This window comes from Chionomys nivalis, chromosome 14 (assembly GCF_950005125.1).
Source record: "Chionomys nivalis chromosome 14, mChiNiv1.1, whole genome shotgun sequence".
NCBI lineage: Eukaryota > Metazoa > Chordata > Mammalia > Rodentia > Cricetidae > Chionomys > Chionomys nivalis.
Genome location: NC_080099.1, coordinates 33,476,592 through 33,499,935, shown reverse-complemented (window position 1 = coordinate 33,499,935; position 23,344 = coordinate 33,476,592). Strand labels below are relative to the sequence as shown.

General features: G+C 39.8%; 1 protein-coding gene across 1 annotated transcript in view; it reads left to right on the top strand.

Moving 5' to 3' along the window:
- Positions 1-23,344, top strand: part of Hsd17b4 (hydroxysteroid 17-beta dehydrogenase 4) — a 65,569-nt gene that overhangs the window by 21,267 nt on the left and 20,958 nt on the right. Inside the window, exons 8-17 of the mRNA XM_057788611.1 lie at positions 347-534; positions 3,174-3,265; positions 4,646-4,670; positions 6,500-6,628; positions 7,885-7,985; positions 12,781-13,017; positions 16,574-16,625; positions 19,927-19,998; positions 21,412-21,515; positions 23,023-23,088. Of these exons, the coding sequence (XP_057644594.1) occupies positions 347-534; positions 3,174-3,265; positions 4,646-4,670; positions 6,500-6,628; positions 7,885-7,985; positions 12,781-13,017; positions 16,574-16,625; positions 19,927-19,998; positions 21,412-21,515; positions 23,023-23,088 (1,066 nt within the window). The remainder of the gene's footprint in view (positions 1-346; positions 535-3,173; positions 3,266-4,645; positions 4,671-6,499; positions 6,629-7,884; positions 7,986-12,780; positions 13,018-16,573; positions 16,626-19,926; positions 19,999-21,411; positions 21,516-23,022; positions 23,089-23,344) is intronic.

Here is a 23,344-nt window from a genome sequence, read left to right as displayed (position 1 = left end):
AACCATTGAGCCATCTCTCCAGCCCCTCTTGCTAAAATTTTAATTTAATGTTGCTAATTTATATTTGTAAATATTTTTGGTTTTCATAGATAATATATAAACATTGCTATATTTAAATTCACTTGTCTCTGACCAGAGATCCTTTCTATGCACTTAAATCCTGTAGTTGAGTTTTGAAGCATCACATTTATATCAACAGTACTGTAACTATAGGAATCACAGCTGTGAGAAGTGAAGGATAATTTGTAGAGTTACCTTTGACAGACTCCACAGCACCAGGAATGAGGTCGGGTGTCAGTGTTAGAAACCACGGGAGAGATGATGCTGAGGGGCTGCTTTCTTTTAGGATCATCATGACTTCCTCAGCTTCTGGCATATATGGCAACTTTGGCCAGGCAAATTATAGTGCTGCAAAGCTGGGCATTCTGGGCCTCTGCAACACTCTGGCAATTGAAGGCAGGAAGAGCAACATTCACTGTAACACCATTGCCCCCAATGCGGGGTCCCGGATGACACAGACTGTGATGCCGGAAGGTGAGTGTGCTCAGGGTCTGCACTCGGGTCACACAGGTGTGCAGTAAACTTGGCAAAAGGATCTGATTTTCTGAATACTTAAAGAAAATTTCCAATTTCAAAAGCATTTTGTGTAATCTATGACCACTGTTGAAAAATTAGGAGTACAGTGGAAAGTATGAAAAGTGACCATTAATTTCCTCATAGAAATGAACTTCCTCCTTTTTCTCTGTGTTGTTAGGTGAACATCTATATATATTTTTGTAGACAGTGTAATACACAAATAAATCACAAGGAGTCTTATTTTTTCTTATAAATGCCTAGACTTAGTTTGGCTTGTTTCTTGCCAGCTTTTTTCTTTTTTTCTTTTTAATTTGTTTTTATTGAGCTATACAGTTATCTCCACCCCCTCCCATACTCCCTTTTCCCGTTCTACCCTCTCCTGGGACCCACACATTCCCAACTTACTCAGGAGATCTTGTCTTCTTCTCCTTCCTATGTAGATCCATGAAGATCTTAGGGTCCTCTTTGTTGTCTAGGTTGTCTGGGGTTGTAGACTGTAGGTTGGTTTTTTTTCCTTTGCTTTATGTCTACAAGCCACATATGAATGAGTACATATTATATTTGTCTTTCTGGCCCTCCCTTCTACATCCAGGCCTAGGGAGCTGTGCATCCATATAGACTAGGGTCCCAAAAAGCCAGAACATGCCATAAAAACAAGTCCCAGTGCCTTTATCAATGGCTTCTCAGTCAGCCCCTATTGTCAGCCACAATCAGAGAGTCTGGTTTGATCACATGCTCATTCAGACCCGGTCCTAGCTGGGTCTTGAGATGGATCGGTTCTCAATTTTCTGAAAAACCACCATATTGATTTTCAAAGTGGCTATACAAATTTGCACTCCTCCCATCAATGGAGGAGTGTTCCCTTTGCTCCATATCCTCTCCAGCATGAGCTGTCACTTGTAATTTTGGTCTTTGCCATTCTGATAGGTATAAGAAGGAACCTCAGAGTTGTTTTGACTTGCATTTTCCCAATCACTAACGATGCTGAACATTTCTTTAAATGTTAAAACATTTCTTTAAACATTTTTTAGCCATTTGGGATTCTTCTGTTGAGAATTCTCTGTTTAGATCTATACCCCATTTTTAAAATTGGATTATTTGATTTGTTGATGTCTAGTTTCTTGAGTTCTTTACATTTTTTGGAGATCAGGTTTCTGACAGATGTGGGGATAGTGAAGATCTTTTTCCATTCTGTAGGCTGCTGTTTTGTCCTATTGACAATGCCCTTTCCATTACAGAAACTTTTGAGTTTCATGAGCTCCCATTTATTAATTGTCCATCTCAGTATCTGCACTATTGGTGTTCTGTTCAGGAAATTGTCTCCTATTCCAATGCCTTCAAGGATTTTTCCCACTTTCTCTTCTATGAGGTTCAGTGTATCTGGATTTATATTGAGGTCTTTGATCCATTTGGACTTAAGTTTTGTGCAGGGTGATGGGTATGGATCTATTTGTATTTTTCCACATGCCGACATCCAGTTATGCCAGCACCATTTGTTGAAGATGTTTTCTTCACTTGATCTTAGCCAAAAGCCTGGGAAGTGATGAAGATGCTTTCTTTCATTCTCCTGTATAAATTTGGCTTCTTTTTGAAAAATCAGGTGTCCATAGGTGTGTAGATTTACATCTGAGTCTTCAATTTGATTCCATTGATCCACCCATCTGTTTTTATGCCAGTACTGTGAGTTTTTTATTATTACAGCCTTGTAGTAAAGCTTGAAATCTGGGATGGTGATACCTCTGGAAGTTCCTTTATTGTACGGGATTGTTTTAGCTATCTTGGGTTTTTTGATTTTTCCATGTGAATTTGAGTATTGTTCTTTCAAGGTTTTTAAAGAATTGTGTTGTGATTTTAATTGGGATTGTGTTGAATTTGTAGATTGCTTTTTGTAGGATGGCCATTTTTACTGTTAATCCTACTGATCATGAGCTTGGGAGATCTTTCCATCTTCTGATGTCTTGTCCAATTTCTTTCTTCAAAGACTTGAAGTTTTTGTCATACAGTTCTTTTACTTGGTTAAAGTTACACCAAAATATTTTATATTATTTGTAGCTATTATGAAGGACATTGTTTCCCTGATTTCTCAGCCTGTTTATCATTTGCGTATAGGAGGGCTACTAATTTTTTTTTTGTGTGTGTTAATCTTGTATCCAGACACTTCACTAAAGGTGTTTATCAGCTATAGGAGCTCCCTGGTAGAATTTTTGGAGTCCCTTATATATACTCTCATATCATGTGCAGAAGTAAATGTTTGACTTCTTCCTTTCTAGTTTATAACCCCTTGATCTCCTTTGAGAGTGAATGGTACCTAAGATTGTCCATTTTTGTTTTATTTTTTTCAGCAGTTCTTGCCTAGGCAGATCATTGAAAGGCACACATTATGCCTGTAATTGGAGAAACTTGAGAGTATGTTAGGTTTTTCTCAGTTGGGATGAAAAATCTCTAAAAGCTTTTAAACTTAGATGATTTATCTACATATAATTTTATCACATTTGTTTTTAAAGTCTGATTATTTATGTAAAATATTTTCAGAAAGTAAAATGATGTATGAAACCTGTTTGTGCTCTTGCTTATTGATGTTTTTGTATTTATTTCAGACATTGTTGAAGCCCTGAAGCCAGATTATGTGGCTCCTCTGGTCCTTTGGCTTTGCCATGAGAGCTGTGAGGAAAATGGTGGCTTATTTGAGGTACTGTGAAACTTTGTATTTCTTCTAAAGCCTCTTTATGTAATTAATTTTTAAAAAGACTGTATATTAGTATACATATGCTTACATCTAGAAAAAAATCTGTTGAGGCTGTAACACTTGGCTTGTCACATATTGTGTATATGTTGTTAAGGAACAAGTGTCAAGCTGGGAAAGGTGGTATGTGCTATTACACTGTTATCCAGCACTCTGGAGGCTGAGGCGGGAGGATACGAGTTTGTGTTCTACTGGAACTACATAGCAAGACCTTGCTGATGTTTGAAAGTTTTAAGTTGCCTTCTTGAAAATTTGTCTATTTCTCCAATTCCCCATCCATTGCCTTTGCCTGTGATCAAAACTGAAGCTGATCAATCCACTATTAATTGGATATATTATAAAAGATGTGAGTTGTCCTAGTTAGGGTTTCTGCTGCTGTGAAGAGACCATGACCATGGCAACTCTTAAAGGAAAATACATAATTGTGGCTGGTTTACAGTTTCAGAGGTTCAGTCCATTATCATCATGGCAGAAAACCTGGCAGCATGCAGGCAGACATGGCGCTGGAGAGATAGCTGATCTACATCTTGATCTGCAGGCAGCAAAAGGAGACTGTGTGCCACACTGGGTGTAGCTTGAGCATATAAAACTTCAAACCCTGGGACTGGAGAGATGGCTCAGAGGTTAAGAGCCCTGGTTGCTTTTCCAGAGGTCTTGAGTTCAATTCCCAACAACCACGTGGTGTCTCACAACCATCTATAATGAGATCTGGTGTCCTCTTCTGGCCTTCAGGCAGAACACTATATACATACAATCTTAAAAAAAGGACCTCAAACCCCACATCTATAATAACATACCTCCACAAACAAGGCCACACCTCCTAATAGTGCCACTCCCTATGGGTCAAGAATTCAAACACATGAGTCTGTGGGACTCATACCTATTCAAATCACCACACATAGTAAAGGCAAAAGGTGATGAGAAGTCTTAATGTTGGATCTAGCTCCATTAAGGTGTCTACTACTAATATGTTTCTTCTGTTATGTGTGAGGAATTCCAGTAAGTTCTGGCCAATAGTAGTGTGTGAAGGTATGAGTTTCTTTAATCAGATACTTGTCTCCCTTAAGGTTTACTGGAATGACTTCTAATATAATGCAGAAATGAAACACATTATCTTTTCCTGTAGAAATTAGAATGTGGTCCCTTGCCTTATCTCAGCCTCTTGTATCCCCACCCACAGCATTGCTTGCTGCAGGCTTCTGCTTTGATGGAGCTGGGGTTTGTGCAGAGCTATCATTGTCATCTACCATCCTAGTACTAATCATAATCAAAACAGTCTCTTAATGATTTATATTAGATGATATTTTTTTTCCTTCTTTTTGTTAGGTTGGAGCAGGCTGGATTGGAAAATGTAAGTCTCTGTTGTGTTTTTGCTTGTGATAATTCTTTTTTCATTTTATAACCTGTTTATACTAGAATACTGTTCCAGCTAAGGTACTAAAACATGGGAATTATTCTGCAGGCCTCTTGTGCTTTTAAGGACCTGTCTGCTATCCCTATAGGTAGCACTGGGTTTACCTTACTCTCTTCAGATACTGTAGTTCCTTTTTGTTGACATTATCACACATGCTTCCCGCTGTTTCATTAAAACAGTGAGTTGGGGCAAGAGCTGTCTGAAAGGTGGGAGGAGCCTGTTCTAGATGGACAAGCAGATCTTCCAATTCTCTCATGTAATTCTCTTCTTTTTAGAATGGAAGATGTCAGGAGCAAGTAAGAGCACAGGGGAGAGCTTTCAGGGACAGAAGCTGCAGCTGATGTGTGGGAATTGTTTCCCCCACAGGAAATTCATTTGGTTTCACCCTTGATATTTTCTTTCTTAAACCTTCTAAGTTTCAAATGTAGTAGTTGCTTTATAGTGTTAAAAAATTTGAAAACTTGCGGGGCATGATGGCGTACTCCTTTCCCCAGCACTTGGGAGGCAGAGGCAGAGGCAGAGGCAGGTGGATCTGGTCTACAGAGTAAGTTCCAGGATAGCCAGGGCTACATGGAGAAACACTGTCTTGAAAAACAAAGCAAAACAAAACCAAAAAGTGGAAAATTCAGAATCTCAGCTTGCTTTTACTTGTTTGCTGATATCATAATTAATCATAGAATTATTTAGAAGATTGGTATCAATGAAGGACACTGTTTCACATATTGTAGAGTATATCTAAATATCTACATGTAGGTATGTATGTATATATATTATATATATAATATATATATATGCATTAATAACTTCCATCAAGTTAACCATAAAGTAACTTATATTTCTTAAGCATTTGGTTATCTTAACAGCATTTAAATAACATTTAAAACATCAAGGTAAGGGTTGCAGTAACAGCTACACTACATATGGACCCTTTTTACAGGAGGGAAAAAACTCTAGAAACTGGTGTCGTTTTCTTTCCTTTAAGATGTTGTACATTGAGTGGTCACCGGTGTCACCCATCATGTTCAAATGTTAAAGTAGTTAGTTACTGCTGTGGAATGTTTAAAACAGAGAACAGTGTTAAATTTCTCAAGAGAACTCAAGAGCAGTGGGACTTCTTGTGACCCTGCAAGGTTCTGGTGGGGCTGTGGGAATGGAGGGCGAGCCAAGGATGGTTGGAGGGGAGTTGTTGGTGGCTGTGCAGTCCAGGGTCTGTAGCTGGAACCTGTTTGCTGTCACTCTGGTTCTCAGTGTGCAGCAGCAGCAGGCCTTGCCTTCCAGTCTTCACCCACAAACAAGGAAAGTGGAGTGTCTTGTGCTAAGTGATCTGCCGTCTGTGTGACTGCGTGGAACTGCGTCTCCAGGTTCAGCCGGAGACAGAGCTATTAGCAGTTCCTGACAGAGTTAGCGAAGTTTCTCTTCGGTTTCAGATATTTCTTTTTTTTTAAATTTAAATTTAATTTTGTGCTATTTAACTTAGCATGCAAAGCAGTAGGTCTTACTACAGCATCTTCATCCATTTATGTTCTTATGCTTCGTGCCTATCCGTGTCCCTCTGTCCTTCGGCTGTGGATCTTTGTCTAAAAACCTGACATTTCTGCTAATGGGCTTTTAAAGAAAAATATCTTCTAAGGGTTTGGTAGAGCTTGTCAGAAGCCAGCATGACTTTCCTTTAGGATTTTCCTTTTTCTTGAAGATGGCTCTCAAGCGTCTTATGTTGTGTCCTTCAAGCTATGTGCACAGTGTCTTAGTTTTTTTTCTATAACTAGTGCGCTGGGAGCGGACCCTCGGAGCCATTGTTAGGCAGAGGAATCAGCCCATGACTCCCGAGGCAGTGAGGGACAACTGGGAGAAGATCTGTGACTTCAGCAATGCCAGCAAGCTGCGGACCATTCAAGGTACAGTCCCAAGTTTTTTGTTCTTCTTGGCCAGGAAGGAGAGGCGACAAGTTGTCTTTTCCGTATGCAGTTCATCTGTTTTGACTGCCGAAGCAGATACTTAGGTCTTGGGAACATACGTGGTTTCTGCTCCACTAAGTGCTAGGAGTCTTCATAGCAGTTTGTTCAGTGCTTCTTAGTCCTGTGTGTTTGGTTGGTGTGTTTCTGGTAGATGGATAGCTGTGGGGTGTGTACTTATTTGTGCTTCATGTACTTTCTTCCCAGATGGTAGTTGGCTTTTGGAGTCTTGCCATATGCTCTTTTTAATTTTTACATATATTTTTAAGTGTGTATGCGTGTGCGTACATTAGTGCAGGTGCCTTTGGAGCTGAGAAGAGGCATCAGATGTCTTGGAGCTGGCGTTCTAGGTTGTGAACTCCCCGTGTGGGTGTGGGGAACTGAACTCAGGTCCTCTGTAAGAGCAGTATGCACTCTTATCCTCAGAGCCATCTCTCCAGCCTTCAGCCACATGTTCGTAATCTGATGCAGTTTTCTCTGTTGCCCTAGAAGTTCTGGTTCTTTTGCTCAGGCGTAGCTCTCTCCTTTAGTTATAGGTGTGGCATTGGTTCAGCTCATTGTCTTTGCTGTTCTCTCTTTTCTCTTACCTCCTCCTCCTTTTGTCACCTATACGTAATTTTAGGACTTCTTTAGAAAAATTCAGACCCCAAATGCTCAGCAGGGTAGTCCCAGATATTCTTCTGTTAGCTGAACTACTGTGCAAACATCTAATGTAACTGTTCCTCCTGCTTTTGTTTCAGATGTATGACTTAGTAACTGCATGAGAAGTTCCTTTGAGGCAGAGACCATTTTCCATGTATTTATTTTTTGTGGAGCTAAGGGTAGAACCCAGGATCTTGGACATGCTTGGCAGGCACTGTACCACCGAGTACAATCCAGTTCATGTGAAGTCCTTTTAAAAACATATCTTAAATTAATTCTTTGAAAAGTTCATATATGTGTACAATGTGTTTTGATTATATACACCCCACACCATCCTCTAACTGCTCCCATATCCACCTGCTGTGCTCTCACCTCATATCCTCTTTTTGTTGTTGTTGTTTTAGTAACCCATTTAGTTCAGTATCATGGGTGTGGGGCCATCCACTGAAATGGGAGCATCCGTGGAAGGGTATTGTGGGTGTTTTCTTGCATATTGCAGTTTTCTTTATTCAGATTTTACAGCAAAACTCTATCTTTTCTTATCTTTTTTATTGTAGAATCAACGAGTGGCATACTTGAAGTTTTACATAAAGTAGATTCAGAAGGAGTCTCACAAAACCACACAAGTCATGCGGTGTCTGCAGCCACATCAGGATTTGTAAGTAGGGGAAATGCCTGAAGCCCACCCACAGACTCGTCCTCCCCCCTTCCTCCTTTTAGCCTTTCTTTTGGAGAAAATCAGTTGTGTGTCCTCAGAAACTGTTTATTATTGTTTGGAATAAGGCTAAGTTTAACACATAAGGAATTCATGATGACCACATAAACATGTAGCTTGAAGTCAATTTTGAAGCTGTCCGGATAACTCTTTTTGTCTTTTCCACCTTTCCTCTGAGATTTTTCTGGTCTTGGCCATGCTTTTTGCTTTGATGGAGGTCTGTCTTGAGAGGAGAGGAGGGGATTTGGATATTGTTTCCCAAAGCTCTTCTTGGTGAATGAGCTGGGATAGGAGAGTGGAAGGTATCAGCTCAGCTTCTGTCCTGGGCATTTCTGTGTGATAAGTATAGGAGCTGGAAGCTTTTCTCTGTTTTCAGGGGTTTAGTTTTTTTTTTTGGTTTTTCGAGACAGGGTTTCTCTGTGGTTTTGGAGCCTGTCCTGGAACTAGCTCTTGTAGACCAGGCTGGTCTCGAACTCACTGAGATCCGCCTGCCTCTGCCTCCCGAGTGCTGGGATTAAAGGCGTGCGCCACCACCGCCCGGCTAGGGGTTTAGTTTTGCATGCAATTTTTGATAGTCTTTCTTTGGGGTTGTGATTAATCAAATTAGTTGCCCAGTTGATGTGTTAGCTAGCTTGTTGTAGGAGACTGCTCTTTCATGTTCCAGCTGCCGAGACCCAAATAATCACACAGAAACTATATTAATTACAACACCACTTGACCAATAGCTTAGGCATATTTCTAGCTAGCTCTTATATCTTAAATTAGCCCATTTATATTATTATTTTACATTTTACCACAAGGCTTGTGGTTTGTTACCTCTTGCTTCCTGGGCAGCTACATGGTGTAGGCCTCCTTTGGCAGCTACATGGTATTTCTCTGATTCCCTGTACTCTCTCTCTATATCTCAATTTCGATTTCCCACTTGGCTTTACTCTGCTAAGCCCTTGACCGAAACCGCTTTATTCATTAGCCAGTAAAAGCAACACATATACAAAAGGACATCCCACATCATCTCCTATTTTCTGTCTAATTAAAAAGGAAGGTTTTAACTTTAACATAGTAAAATTACATATGTAAAAGCAGGTATCAAACAAGAATTACAGTTACAATATTTAGTCTGTTTGTGTCTGGCAAATTTAAAGAAAATATTCTATCATCTATTTTATCTTTGTGAGTCTAAAGTTTCAGTTTATCTTTTATCATACTAAGGAAAGCTATAACTATAACTATCTGTCTTCAACACTTCAAAGAACCCAGAAGGATATAATATTACCTAAGTGAACAGGAAGTGCACCATAAGCAACTTCCAAAATTTTAGGATTGACAGAGACATCTTGCTGCCTGGACATTCACCCAAAGTTCTTCTGTAAAGTCGGGACAGCCGTCTTCAGCCTACAGGCCCATAGTATCCAGCAGACTTTTCCATGAAGCAGGAAAGTTGAAAGTCTGTTTCATCATCTAGGTGTTGTCAGTCAGTCACTTTCTTCTGTGTCCTGCAGAAAGTCTGGCAGACTCTTTCATGAAGCAGGAACTCTGAAGGGCTATCTCACCTTTAGGCAAGTTCAGTAGTCATTTCTGTGTACCCTGCATGTCTAGTTCACATACTGTACCATCAAGCAGTCCAGGCAAGAACAGTTCCTTGCCGAAATGACTAGCAAACTCCATAAGGAGCCTCTTCGATGCCCATCATCCTCTTGAAGTAATTGGTGCTTCTAGAAGCAGACATGTCTCACTGTCAAGAAAAGGCTAAGTTCTTAAAACATTTTAAATGCCATATTCTGTAGGTCTTTGAAATGTTTGAAGATTATCTTTTTAATTGAAATATATTTTTGTATATCTAGAAAACCTAATGTGATGTTTGACTAGTATGACTATCTATTAATCTGTAATTTCTAATTATATATCACATTTTAAATGAGCTGCATAAACATAATACCTTAAACAAGAGCAGATATATATATATATATATATATATATATATATATATATATATACACACACATATACACACACACAGTGTAACAAAATCAACCTTAAATTTGTATCAACAGACCAAGGTTCATACCAATGCAAAGTATTCATTTCTATATCATATCCTTGTTTAAATGAAAACAAACATTTATAAACAATAATTTTGAGAATATTGGCATAGTTTTTTTCCAAACTGCTTCTTGCTGTTTTTTTGGCAAAGTATTTTTAGGGTTCATGCAGACCTTTCAGGGATTAGGGTGTGGTCTTGTTCCAACAAACCACATTAGTCTTGAAGGAATCCACAGGTTCGCATCTTCTGTGGAAACAAAAGCAGAACCTTTTTTTCAACGTAGCATATCCTTAGACTAAAATTTTGAAGTCAAGATACCTTTAAAATATATTTGTTGTTTTAGCTTAGACATTTATCAAATGTCTCTCTTCAGTCAAAAAATTAAAACAAAACACAATAATATACATAATTCAGACTCTCTGTGTATATTCCGTCTTTATGCGGTTTATTTTTCTTTACTCCTTTAATCTATGATCTTTTATATTACTTTTGCTGTCTCCTTAAAAACTTTGTTTTATTTTTTAATCTATTTTTTAGAACTGTCTGTACTCTTTCTTTTCTCTCCTAAGCCTATGTACATTTATTCAACACTTTGACTCATTCAGCAGTCTTATTCAAATGAATCTGTCTTTACTGTGTATCTGTAATCATTTTCTGACCAGGAACACTTTTTTTTTGATTCTAAGCATGTGGCTAGGACCAACTCTGTGGACCTGCCTGCTTACTTTGTCCAGTCCAACATGGTTGAGGTGTGTTCATTGCCTCTGCAAGTCTTTCTCACTGCCCCAATGCCAGGGACGCAGCAGGTCTGTATTGTCATTAAGCAACTAGTACCACGTTGCTCACTGACCCTATTTAAGTGCTTCATAGCAGTACCTCCCCATAGATCCAGAGCCTTTTGAAAGCTGTTTGTGCCACCAGCATGAGCCAGGAAGCCTTTTCTTAAAGCAGCAGCACCTCTGCTGTGGCCAGCAAACAGAGCCTGTCTGAAAAAAATGTGGCTACCAAGAAGCTGTGCTTAACTCTGTTCTTTTGTGTCTAGAATTCTTTTCCAAGCTCTCTCAGTTTTTATGTGGATATAGTTGTACGACAATGGTGCCATTTTGTAGCAGGAGATTCCTCTTTCGTTTCCTGGCCACCCAGGTCTGAATAATCACACATTAACTATATTAATTACAAGTCTGCTTAGCCAGTAGCTTAGACGTATTTCTGGCTAGTTCTTACATCTTAAATTCACCCATTTCTATTATTATTTTATATTTTTACTACAAGGGTCTTGGTTTGTTACCTCTTGCTTCTTAGGTAGCTACACGGCATCTTTCTGAATCCACCTACTCTCTCTATATATCTCTGTTCTAATTTCCTGCCTGACTTTACTTTGCTAAGCCATTGCCAAAACAGCTTTATTCATTAGCCAATAAAAACAACACATATACATAAGGACATCCCACATCACTAGCCGACATCCTCCTTGCTATTTGAAAAGCAACCCAGGGAGATAGTGGATGGGAGAGAGAGAAAGCCGTTACCTCTACTGCTGATAAAAGATGTTCATGTGTGGTGCTCCTGTCAGTCAGCCACGACTTGGGATCTAGTGTTCAATAATTCCAAAACTTTTAACAAAATTATTATTTAAGACATTAATTAAAAAAATAAATAAGTGGCTTATTGTAAACTATGCCCTAAATGTAGATAGAATGAACACATACAAATTGAACATTAAAATATAACTTTCTTTTTGCTGTTTTCCTTCAGTTTGACAAGTGTCTTTTTTCTTGGATATTAGTAACCCTCTTTAAGTCATAATTTTTATAATTTTTTGGGAGAGAATCTTTATTTTAATGGTTCTTTTCCATTTTTTTCATTTTGTCCACTAGGCAAGATCTTTTAAGGGAAAGCATTGATAAACTGTATTATAAAATGTTGACATGGTTGTTAGCCAGATGCTTCATTGTGTGAGGGACAGAATATGAGCAGGATTCTAGCTCTCTCTCTGGGATATTTGTAAATTTACTGTTCGGTGGATGTAATGTCAGGTCAGGATGGATATATATATATATATATACACACATATATACATACATATATATGTATAATTTATGTAATATATACATATAAAGTTTTATTTTTATTATATGGAAAACTAATATAAAAAAGCTAATTTTATTATATATATGTATATGTAGTTCTCTTTTTTAGCCTATAGGTCCTTTACATAGATATTATGACTTCCATGTTAGTGTTTTTATGGGATTCCTGAGTGTGTGAATAAGTGCGTCTATGTGTCTGTTTCTTGGGCTTTTCCTTCTGTTTTGTCCTAGTTCATGTGTTAATTTTTGTTTTATTTTATCATATTATATTTTACTTTATTATTATTTTATAGAAGCCAGTTTTCTAACAAGAGACAAAAGGGGTGGATCAGATGAGGGGAGGAGTAGAGGGAGACGAAAGTAATCAGGGTTTATTATGTGAGGAAAAAAGATCTATTTTCATTAGAAGGAAAAAAAGAAGTGTAGTAGATGAGAAAGAAATCATCTATTACTGATTGATCTGGTATTTTGTGACCCAGGAAGCTGTGGTTATAAGTTAGAAATCTGATTTTGAGCCTGAGAGTATTGCTACCTTATAGCTATGATTTGAAGTCGGGTCCAGTGGATGCTAATGTGGAGGGCAATAGTTTTCCTGTTTTTCTCTTAGGCTGCTGCTATTGGCCATAAGCTTCCTTCATTCTCCTCTTCATATTCGGAACTGGAGAGTATTATGTATGCCCTTGGCGTAGGAGCTTCTGTCAAGAATCCGGAGGATTTGAAGTTTGTGTATGAAGGAAGTGCTGACTTCTCCTGTTTGCCCACCTTTGGCGTTATTATTGCTCAGAAGTCCATGATGAATGGAGGGCTAGCAGAGATTCCTGGGCTGTCAATCGAGTTTTCAAAGGTATGCCTACTAAGAAACTTTTAATTGGCTTTTTTTAACTGTTTCTTTAAATGTTATTGATAAATATCTCATACTATATTATTAAACATTACATCCATGCAATTTATACATAATATGAATACATACATACACACACGTGCACACACATATATATGAAGATTATATAAACTGACTTTGGTGGTTGGTTTAGGATTAATGATTTAGTATATCTTTTGATTTTTCTTTCCATGAATAAAAGAGGGGAGAGTTAATTTAAAATTCTAAGAAGAAAATACTTATATATAGGCCTGCAATCCTGGAATAATGTTGATCCTCTCTCTGCCGTTTACTTACTCCTGTAATTGTAGGTAGCTGCTCTTGGCTTTGGCTTCTTCATCCATAGAGTGGATAGGCAGATTTCACCTCACAACAGTGATGAAGGAGAACACCCACTAATTACCTGGGGGAAGGATCTCTAGCATAAACAGGCCCCAGGGCAGCTTGTCCTTGACTTGTTTTGGAACAGCGAGGCATCAGTCTTAACTGTAGAGTGCAGAGAGAGTCTATTTGAGGCTGTTACAAGAAGAAAACCTTGTAGCAATTATAAGGATTTTAGTTTATACTAATTTTTGCCCCATAAGATTTTCTTTTTAATTTTTTTCTTAGTTCTTTAATACAGTGTGTTTTGGTCATATTCATTCCTCCAACCCCAACCCTTCCCAGATTCACCTCCCAGTCTTTATCCACCCAACTTTGTGTCTTTTTAAAAGCCTAACAAGATCGATTTGTGCTGGCTACATATTGTTGGCTGTGTGGTCTTCAATTGAAGTCTGGTTAATCTGCCAGGGTCATGCTCTTGGAGAAAACTGTCTCCCCTATTCCCAGCAGCTAGCAATTGCCAATAGCTCCATGACTAGGGGTGGGCATGAATGTCTAGCTTCCCTTCTGCTGGTGTTCTCGATGAGCATGGGAAGCAGCTTGTGGTCCTTTAAACTGAGGAGCAATATGCACCACTTTCTGACTTAATCTTCCTGTGTGGAGAAGGGTATGAGAGGCGAGTGGAGAAGCTGAAAAACCATTAAAGAATTGATTTTAGTGATCTAAGCAAAAGCTCTAAATAAAAGGACAAAAAAATGTAAGGCAGAAGGTGTTTGTTTCAAACAGAAATCTTGTAGATATAATTATGTCCAGATGTATGTATAATTATTAGTATATGGCTAATATATATAGTATTTGAAAATCATAGTATATATCATAATATATAATCATATAGTTGTATACCTTCTCCTGCATGGTATATATCCCTGTTCTGACCTTAAACTTGAAGTCTTCCTGTCTCAGCCATCTGAGTGCTAGAATTACAGGCATGTTCTGTCATTCATAGCTTTGCACACACACCTTTTTTGTAGTGTGTATATGTGCATCTTGGTACCATGTATATGGGCACACAGAAGCCATAGCCATTTCTCAGGTGCTGTTCTGCCTTGTTTTTGAGACAGGGTTGTTGTAAGGAGGCTGCTTGTTCGTCCTGGTTACCCAGTCTCGAAATACCCACACAGAAACTGTATTAATTAAATCACTGCTTGGCCCATTAGCTCTAGCTTCTTTTCAGCTAGCTCTTACATATTAATTTAACCCATTTTTAGTACTCTGTGTATTGCCATGTGGCTGTGGCTTACTGGTTAAAGTTCCCAGCATCTGTCTCCAGCGGGGCTACATGGCTTCTCCTCGGACCCTGTCTTCCTTCTCCCAGCATTCAGTTTAGTTTTCCCTACCTAGCTCTGTTCTACCCTATCAGGCAAGGCCAGTTTCTTTATTAACCAATGGTATTCACAGCATACAGAGGAGAATCCCACATCACAGGGTCTCATTGTTCTGGAGTTTGCTGATTTAGCTAGGATGGTTGGCAGCATGCCCTGGGATCTGCCTATGTTCACCCTCTCAGCACTGTGATTACAGTCATTCACTACCATATCTGGGTCCTCTCCATGGGCTCTGGGCACACTCCAGCCCTCGTGCTTCCATAGCAAGCACTTTGCTGACTGAACCATCTCTCCAGTCTTCATGTACTTGTTTTAAGGAAAGATGGTCAGCAGTTTGTTTTGAACAAGCTTGACCTGTCTGGTACTTATTTAAGTGAAGATGAAGAAGGCATAGTTGATTGTGTCTAGAGTGGTAAGGGAAGATCTAATCAGGATCCTTTGCATTCAGGCAATGTTTAGAAGTGTGGGATTAGCTAAAGTCACCTACGCTGCGAATTTAAGTAGAGAAGACACCTGGGTTTAGGGCCTCTGAAGTATTTAGAGGTTGAAGAGATGCGGAAAAACTAGCGAAAAAAATTAGGTAGGATGGCCCACGACATTAGCAACATGACATTAAAGCAGACAGAAGAAAGTATTTCAAGATGGAAGAAATAATTTAAAATCAACTTGACCTAGGGTCTGTTTTAGTTCCTTCTGTAGGTGCGAGCTGACTCTAGCAATAGTTACTGAATCAGAGCTATGAACAGATTTCTGGAACTGATGAGTCCATTGCTGATGACTTTCCTGTTGGAGTAATGGTAGCTTATTTCTTAGAATGTTTGATTACACTAGATGAAAGACCAGAAACCCGTGCTGGTCACTTTGCTTTCTTAATCGCTCTCCCATGTTATATGCTGAATCAGGTAAGATGTTCACCTTCTATGACAGCCATCTGGAAATCTGCTTCTCAGCTTTTCTAGCTTTGGATTTCAAGGCAGTGTGGCACAGTGAGGAAGGCACTCACTCCAGCTCCACTCTCTTCCTTCTGTGTTTGGGGGAAGCCTAGAAAGCTGTCCTGCTCTAGTAGGTGCAGGCGCTTGGACGTGGGAAAGCTTGAGAGCGGTCCTGCTGTTGGTGGTGCAGGCACTTGGATGTGGGAAGCCTGGAGAGCTGTCCTGCTGTAGTAGGTGCAGGCACTTGGATGTGGGAAGCCTGGAGAGCTGTCCTGCTGTAGTAGGTGCAGGCACTTGGATGTGGAAACTCCACTCAGGTTTACTTGCATGTGATGCTCTGCTGTACTGAGCTCACATTGCTTTTTCCTTGCAGTGTGCTTGATTTCTACTCTGAGACACACAGAGGGAATGTTGCTGATTTTGCCATTGGATAGGCTTGTAAGGTTTATCTTTATGTTTTAATTGAGTCATCTCTGCTTGGTTTGTGTGACTTGAAGCTACCAGCCCAGGCTCACTGGTTCATTTTTACTGAGTGGATACTTAACTGAATGCCCAATATGATCTAAGCATTATTATAAGTCCTTGGAACAGAGCCCGATTGAGTGGCTCCATTGGTAAATCAGTAGAGTCAGTAATGATCCCTGGATTCAAAGGACACAGATTTATCTTTTCTCCTCCAAAAGATCTGTTTGTCTTTATGGTGGCATACTAATTATTTCTACATTGCATGATTAAGAAGTAAACACCTTACTAAGATAGATGACACAGGACGAATACTGACATGGTGTGTGGGTAGTAAAATGTCATTGTGCTTACAAGTACCCACGGGTAGACACTGGTACAAGAAAGTTTGCTAATACGATTGCATTTGTTGTAACGTAGGTTCTTCATGGGGAGCAATACTTGGAGTTGTATAAACCGCTTCCTCGATCAGGTGAGTTTATGTGAACTAATTGCCTAATACTATGCTTTAATTTTCCGATTAATTTCCCAAGCCAATCTATTGTGTTAAACTAGGATAGCCCAACCCAACAAGATGTCAGAAGCATCCATGTAACCTGAGAGTAGATAAAGTTAACCAGTACTTATACTGATCTCTAATTGTCTTCCACTAACAGTAAAATTATTTAGTACTATCAGTTTGTCTGTAGTGACATATGTACCATTATGACTGTGTATCAGTTATGGTTCCTGTGGTTGTTTATCTTAAGATTAATTTGCATAAAATAAACGATGTTGAAAGATGTAGCTTTTGTAATTTTTCCCTATTCCCTTGGAAGAGAAGAAAACTAAACCTATCTAATAACTTTTTTCTTTTCTCAGTAATACTTTGGATATTCACCAAGCTTATCTGTCTTTCTATCTGTCCAACCGTGTGTTTGCTCCATCTGTCCATTTGTTCCTCCCATCCGTCCGTCTGTTTGTCCCCTCTGTCCATCTATCCATCCTTTTTTGAGATAAGGCCTGTCATGTCCCAGGGTGACCTTCAGTATTTTTCCGTAGCAGAAGATAACTTTGAACTTCTGACCCTCCTCCTTATACTTTCTGATTATTGGGATTAAGACTTGAACCACAACACAAGCTATATGTGGTGTTCAGGATGGAACCAAGGGTCTTTGCGTTATAGGCAGCACCTTGCTGGCTGTACTATATACCCAGCTTCATTTTTCATTTAAAATACATATTTAATTGCAACAGAATTATTTTACCCCTTCAGGTCTCTAGTACCTCTCAGCTACCTTCCTGTGAACTTCTCTCCTGCTTTCTGACTGTCAAGTTGATAGCCTTTTTCTTTGACTATTGTTACATATGTATATATACAGATACATATGTATATAACCTGCTGAGATAGTTTTTATTGTTTGTGTATATATGATTTCAGGGATGACCTTCTTATTGGAATCCAATAAAAGGACTCACCCTTGAGAAGGATAATTCTCCTTCTTAACAGTCAGTAGTTGTCTATAGTTCTTTGTCAAAGAGTGCTACTCTCTGGAATTTCCCTCCGTCCTTGTTAACATGTCTATTGATATGTCAGCATATGTAACATGTGCCATTGCTCTAGTCTTATGTATTCAGTCATATCTAGGAGAGATAGTTTCATAGGAGAGTTCCTGAACTTTTGCCTCTTTCAGTTTTTGTGCCCTGTCCTTCATGATGTTCCTTGAGCCAGAGATGGAGGAGTTGTGATGTAGATGTTTCCATTGGGGCTGAGTTTCCCATGATCTGTTGATCATGTGATGTAGATGTAATTATTGGGGCTTAGATCCCCATCATCCATTGGTCTGTACATTGTGTCCAGTTGTGGTTTTCTGTGGTCACCTTCATTTGCTACAAAGAGAGGCTTCTTTGATGAAGGGTGGGAGCTACACTTGCCTGGGGGGTATAAGAATAAGATTTACAATGTAATAAGAAGTTATACTGGTCTAGAAAAAATGGGGTAGTAGATTTTTTTTCTAATGCCCATAACTTCACTAGCCCCAGGAAGCTGGCTAGATTTCCAGTACCAGATATGATTTCCCTACGTTGAGTGATCCACAGTCCATTAGACAGCTGTTGGTTACCACTATAAGCACCCTGATTGCACCTTTGTGCATGTCTTGCCATGTTGGCAATTGCCATGGTTTATAGGTGTTGCATCTGCATAGAACTCTTTAATTGCATCCTTCCCTTAGCAATTTGCATTTTCTAGAACCATAGAAACTAGGATGGAGGAAAAGGTGTGCAGGTTAGGTCCAGGTCAAACCATTTGAATCCTATGCCCTAAGTGTGTGGTCTATTTTTCAGCAATAGGGGACCACTTTCAATCCCTGAGAAGCAACCAAGGGCTACCTCAATAGTATATATTGTTTTGGGAGCTACTTGAACTACTCTGACCAACCATTCAGAAGGGGGTTTCTTGGGTCCAGTACTGGATTTTTGAATTTTCTTAGTTTATGTTTTTTCTTCCTTTTTCTTTCTTTTTTTTTATTTATTTTTTAAAATATTTTTGAGGCAGGGTTTCTCTGTTTAGCCTTGGAGTCTGTCCTGGAACTCTCCCTGTAGACATGGTTGGCCTTGAACTCACAGAGATCCACCTGCCTTTGCCTCCCAAGTGCTGGGATAGTTTATGGTTCTTGTGTGGAGCATTGTTAACCCAAGTAGCTTAATTTCCTTTATTATTTTCTTGTGTGTGTTTATATGTGTAAGTACATACATGTATATGTAGTGTATATAACTTTAGGTAAATAGGAAATAGTCAGGTGCCTTGAGGGCATTGTAATGGGTGCTTTTCCCTTTCCCATCTCCCACCGGTGTCCTTAGGAAGTTCTTTGATTCTCTGTGGATCTGGGGTCTTCACCTGCTGTTCATCTGCATCCCCACTTCCTCTGTCACTTCCTCAGTGTCCTCTGCCTCCATTCCTGTTCCGAAGGGACTGTCACCTCAGCCATGGTGCTGAATCTAACATGCAAATGTGTTTGCTGTTTCCTTATTAAATCCTCAAATAGCTGTCCATGGACTTTGGGATTAAGTTAAAAACATACCTGTCTCTGTACATTCAAGGATTAACATGGATTTGCTGCCTGTGGGTCAGAGCTGATGTTCAAGTGGTGTGGTCGGGGCTGGGTGTTAGTCCAGTTGTGGAGGAGAAAGAGAAAAGCAGGTCTTAAATAACTGACTATTTTCCTTGGCAGTTTCACACTTGTAGATAATACTTCCTGGTAATCCTCATTCCCTCCTTCTGCCCTTCCCATCTGCTTCTTTCCACAAGTCTTGTGGTGCCTCCCCCCACCCCCCCCCACCACCACGTTGGTTTTTAGCTTTTGTGTTTTGTTTTGTTACCTGCTGAGTTTAGCCAGTTAAATGAGGACTCAAAAGTTCGGAGAAGAAAATTTAGGAAGTGTTTCACAAGAGCCATAGAGATTTGCGAAGGATGGAGGAAGTAGAGCTGCGCTTACCCAGGATTGAGAGGCCAGTTGGACCTGCAAGAGGTGTCACTGTCATTGGAAATGATTATTAAAAAATTACATCGGAAATATTAATGTCTCACAATTTTACATCAGAAATTTAGTAATTCATTAAGTTTAGTGGTTTATATGTTCTGTATTTTATGTTTTGTATAAACAATTACACTTTTTTAGTGTGAAGTTAGGGGAAAATATTTAAAACCATAATTTTTTAAGCTTTGCTAAAGTAAGTGGAAACCGTGGTGAATTCCTTCATGTGTTAATGTAATTATTTATCTTTAATTTTAGGAGAATTAAGATGTGAAGCAGTTGTTGCTGACATCCTGGATAAAGGATCAGGCATAGTGATTGTTATAGACGGTAACTCATCTGTACTTGTTATAATAATATCATTAGAGTGATAGGCTTTGCATGTAGCGCACGTCACCACAGAGATCGATCCAGTTTGTGTCCATTTTATAATGTATAAGAGATCGAAGTAAGCATTTTAAACTTTCATAGGGTTTTTAAGAAAAATAAGGGAGGAGGCGGAGTAGATTGGGGCTAAAGCTAGGGCAGGTGGAACATGTCACTGGGTTGAAACAACGCAACTAAGCACAGAAGTGAGAAGTGTGTCCCTGTTCAAGTCACAGGAAGAGTTACGCCTACTGCAGTAGGGTTGACGCAGCTGGGCTGGGTGGGCTATTGATGCTCTTTTCAGTGTTAGCTATTTGGAACTCGATTAGTGCAGATTGCAGTTGGGTTTCTAGACTGCATTTAAGGTTGTTGAACTCATGGCGTAAACACTGTAACTACATTTTATTTGAGATGTGAAGTTTGCTCCGAAGAGCAGTAGAACCGTCAGCTCTCCCTGATGTGTTGTTTCTGAGGGAAATACTGGGGATCATGCCAGTGCTCCTTGACTCACCATGGGGTTGCACCCCAGTAAATACATTGGAAGTTGAAATATCTTAGGTAAAAATGCATGAAAAGCCACGAATAATGATCTCAGCATTCAGTTGGCTGAGGCTGGAGGAACCTTCTTTGTATCAGGCACCCTTTTCCCCTAGGGATAGAGTGGTGAACGGAACCAGAGGGATGGCATCCCCCGGGCCATCCTGTAGCCCCATTCCTGGTCCCTGCCTCTTTAAGTCCCATGTTCTTCCTCAGTACTCTGACAATATTTCAGTGTTTGAGTGTGGTAGCTTGAATTTTCTCAAGGAATTGTTCGAAATGTTAGTGGCAGATAAAACTTGAGATCTAGGTGGTAGCTGGGGGATTTAAGCAGTCAGCTCACGGCTCACAGAGAAAGGCTGGGTAGCTCAGCGGTCAGCTCACGGCTCACAGAGAAAGGCTGGGTAGCTCAGCGGTCAGCTCACGGCTCACAGAGAAAGGCTGGGTAGCTCAGCGGTCAGCTCACGGCTCACAGAGAAAGGCTGGGTAGCTCAGCGGTCAGCTCACGGCTCACAGAGAAAGGCTGGGTAGCTCAGCGGTCAGCTCACGGCTCACAGAGAAAGGCTGGGTAGCTCAGCGGTCAGCTCACGGCTCACAGAGAAAGGCTGGGTAGCTCAGCGGTCAGCTCACGGCTCACAGAGAAAGGCTGGGTAGCTCTCTCTGCCACCAGAGACTGGAGTAGCACACTGCAGTAGAACTTGGCAAACCTCATGCTCACTGTAGATGCTGACCTCTGCACTGGCTGGATTTTATTTTTTTAGCTATTAAAGGAAGTGTTAAGCCTATCTTCATTAATTACTTTGCGTAATAATTCTCTTTTTCCTTTTTCTTCTTTTTTAGTCCATTCTTACTCTGGGAAGGAGCTCATATGCTATAATCAGTTCTCTATCTTTGTTGTTGGCTCTGGGGGCTTTGGTGGAAAACGGACATCAGAAAAACTCAAAGTAAGACAATTTTTTTAGGTATAATATTTGTACATTTTTATGGGGCATATTATAGCAACTCAGTATATGTGTTCAAAACATAAGTCAGAAAACAGCATTGGCATGTTCTGGAACTTATTAGTGATATATGCTGCATGACCTTCTGCTGTCCTACTGCCCTGGTCCGCACTGGCTGGTTCAGGCCGCTGCACTCCTTCCCACTACCCCTTTCCTATCTAGTGACCACTGTCGTCTTTCTGTTTTTAATCCTGTGTTTGTGTGGGTATATGCAGGTGTCTGGGGAAAGCAGAGGCATCAGACTGCTGGTGGGTCTGGGAACAAACTTGAGTCTCCTGCAAGAGTAGTATAAACTCCACCTGCTGAACTCTCTCTCCAGCCCCACACCCGTTTTGTTTTGTTTTGTTTTTTAGATGAAGCAGAGTAGGTTGGCTTTAAACTGGTAGCGGTCCTCCTGCCTCAGCTTCCTGGGGTGCCAGGGTTGTAGGAGTGAGCCACTGTGCTCAGCTTTCTTCACTCTCCTCTAAGGCTGACTTAATAGGCTCTGAATGAGTTTTTCTGTAGCAGCTTTCCTCTCCTCCCTCCCTTCTCCCTTTCTCTCTCCCCACCACTAAAACATAAGTTAAAAATCTCTTTTGAAAAGCAGCAACCTCTTACTATAGAAGTAGCCCCTTTCCTCATGGCCTTTTAGGATTGTGTTTTTGGGATTTGTGGAACAAATTTGATGATATTTAAGTTTAATATTTCATAGTAAATAATCACCAGCACCATAATTAGAAAAGTTGACTTTCTTGTAAAATATTATGTAATTGTGGTACAGTTGGTATTTCTTCCCTCCCTTTCTATTTTTGCTTTGTTTTTCAAGGCAGGGTTTCTCCGTGTAGCCTTGGCTGTCCTGGAAATTGCTCTGTAGACAAGGCTGGCTTCGAACTCACAGCGATCTGCCTGATTCTGCTTCCTGAATGTTGGCGTTAAAGGCATGAGCCACCACCCTGGTGATATTTTATTTCTATATAAATAAGTAAAAAATTGATGTGGTTGTTTGAATACAATACAATGTAGCTCCAATTATAGGGGAATCTGATGCCTCTGACCCCCATGCATACTTGCATTCCTGTATACCCATGTAATTAATAATAAAAATCAAATTTTAAAAGGTTGATAAAAATGTATTATTTTGTTAACATGGCAAACTAAAATATGTAAATTGTTTGATTCTTTGAGTTGTCATCTTCTTTTTACATAGGAAAAACTGTCTTTTGTCCCCTGTGACCTGAGAATAGGTCTGATAATATTTCTCATATTGAAAAGAGTCATTTTAGGGAAACTGTAATTTATAAAAAGCTAGGAGCTATGAAATTTTAAATGTCATTTTTCTTTTTACATAAAATATTAAAAAACCTTTTATCCAGTTTGCAGAGTTTATTATGTTGACACTTGGTTGTTTATAGATGTTAGTTTTGTTAGAGAATCACATATATTTAAGTTGACACACATCTTTTGATTTCAGGCAGCTGTGGCTGTACCGAGACGACCTCCTGATGCTGTCCTAAGAGACACCACCTCATTGAATCAGGTGAGAAGTGCTGACCACCTGGCTGATGACGCTGCTCTGTTGAGAGTGTGGACACACTGTACTTCTGTGTGCCTTTAGTGGAGTTAACTTGGGCATCTTATTCCAAGCAAGGGAACATGAAACACCAGACTTTGCTAAGTTCTTGGAGAAGGGCACTCCTTTGAGTGATAGGCAGAAAGGTTTGCCAGTAATGATTGACTTGGCAGAAAGGTGATTGGTGTATGGATGCTCCCTCCTCAGAGATGTGGGCTTTCAG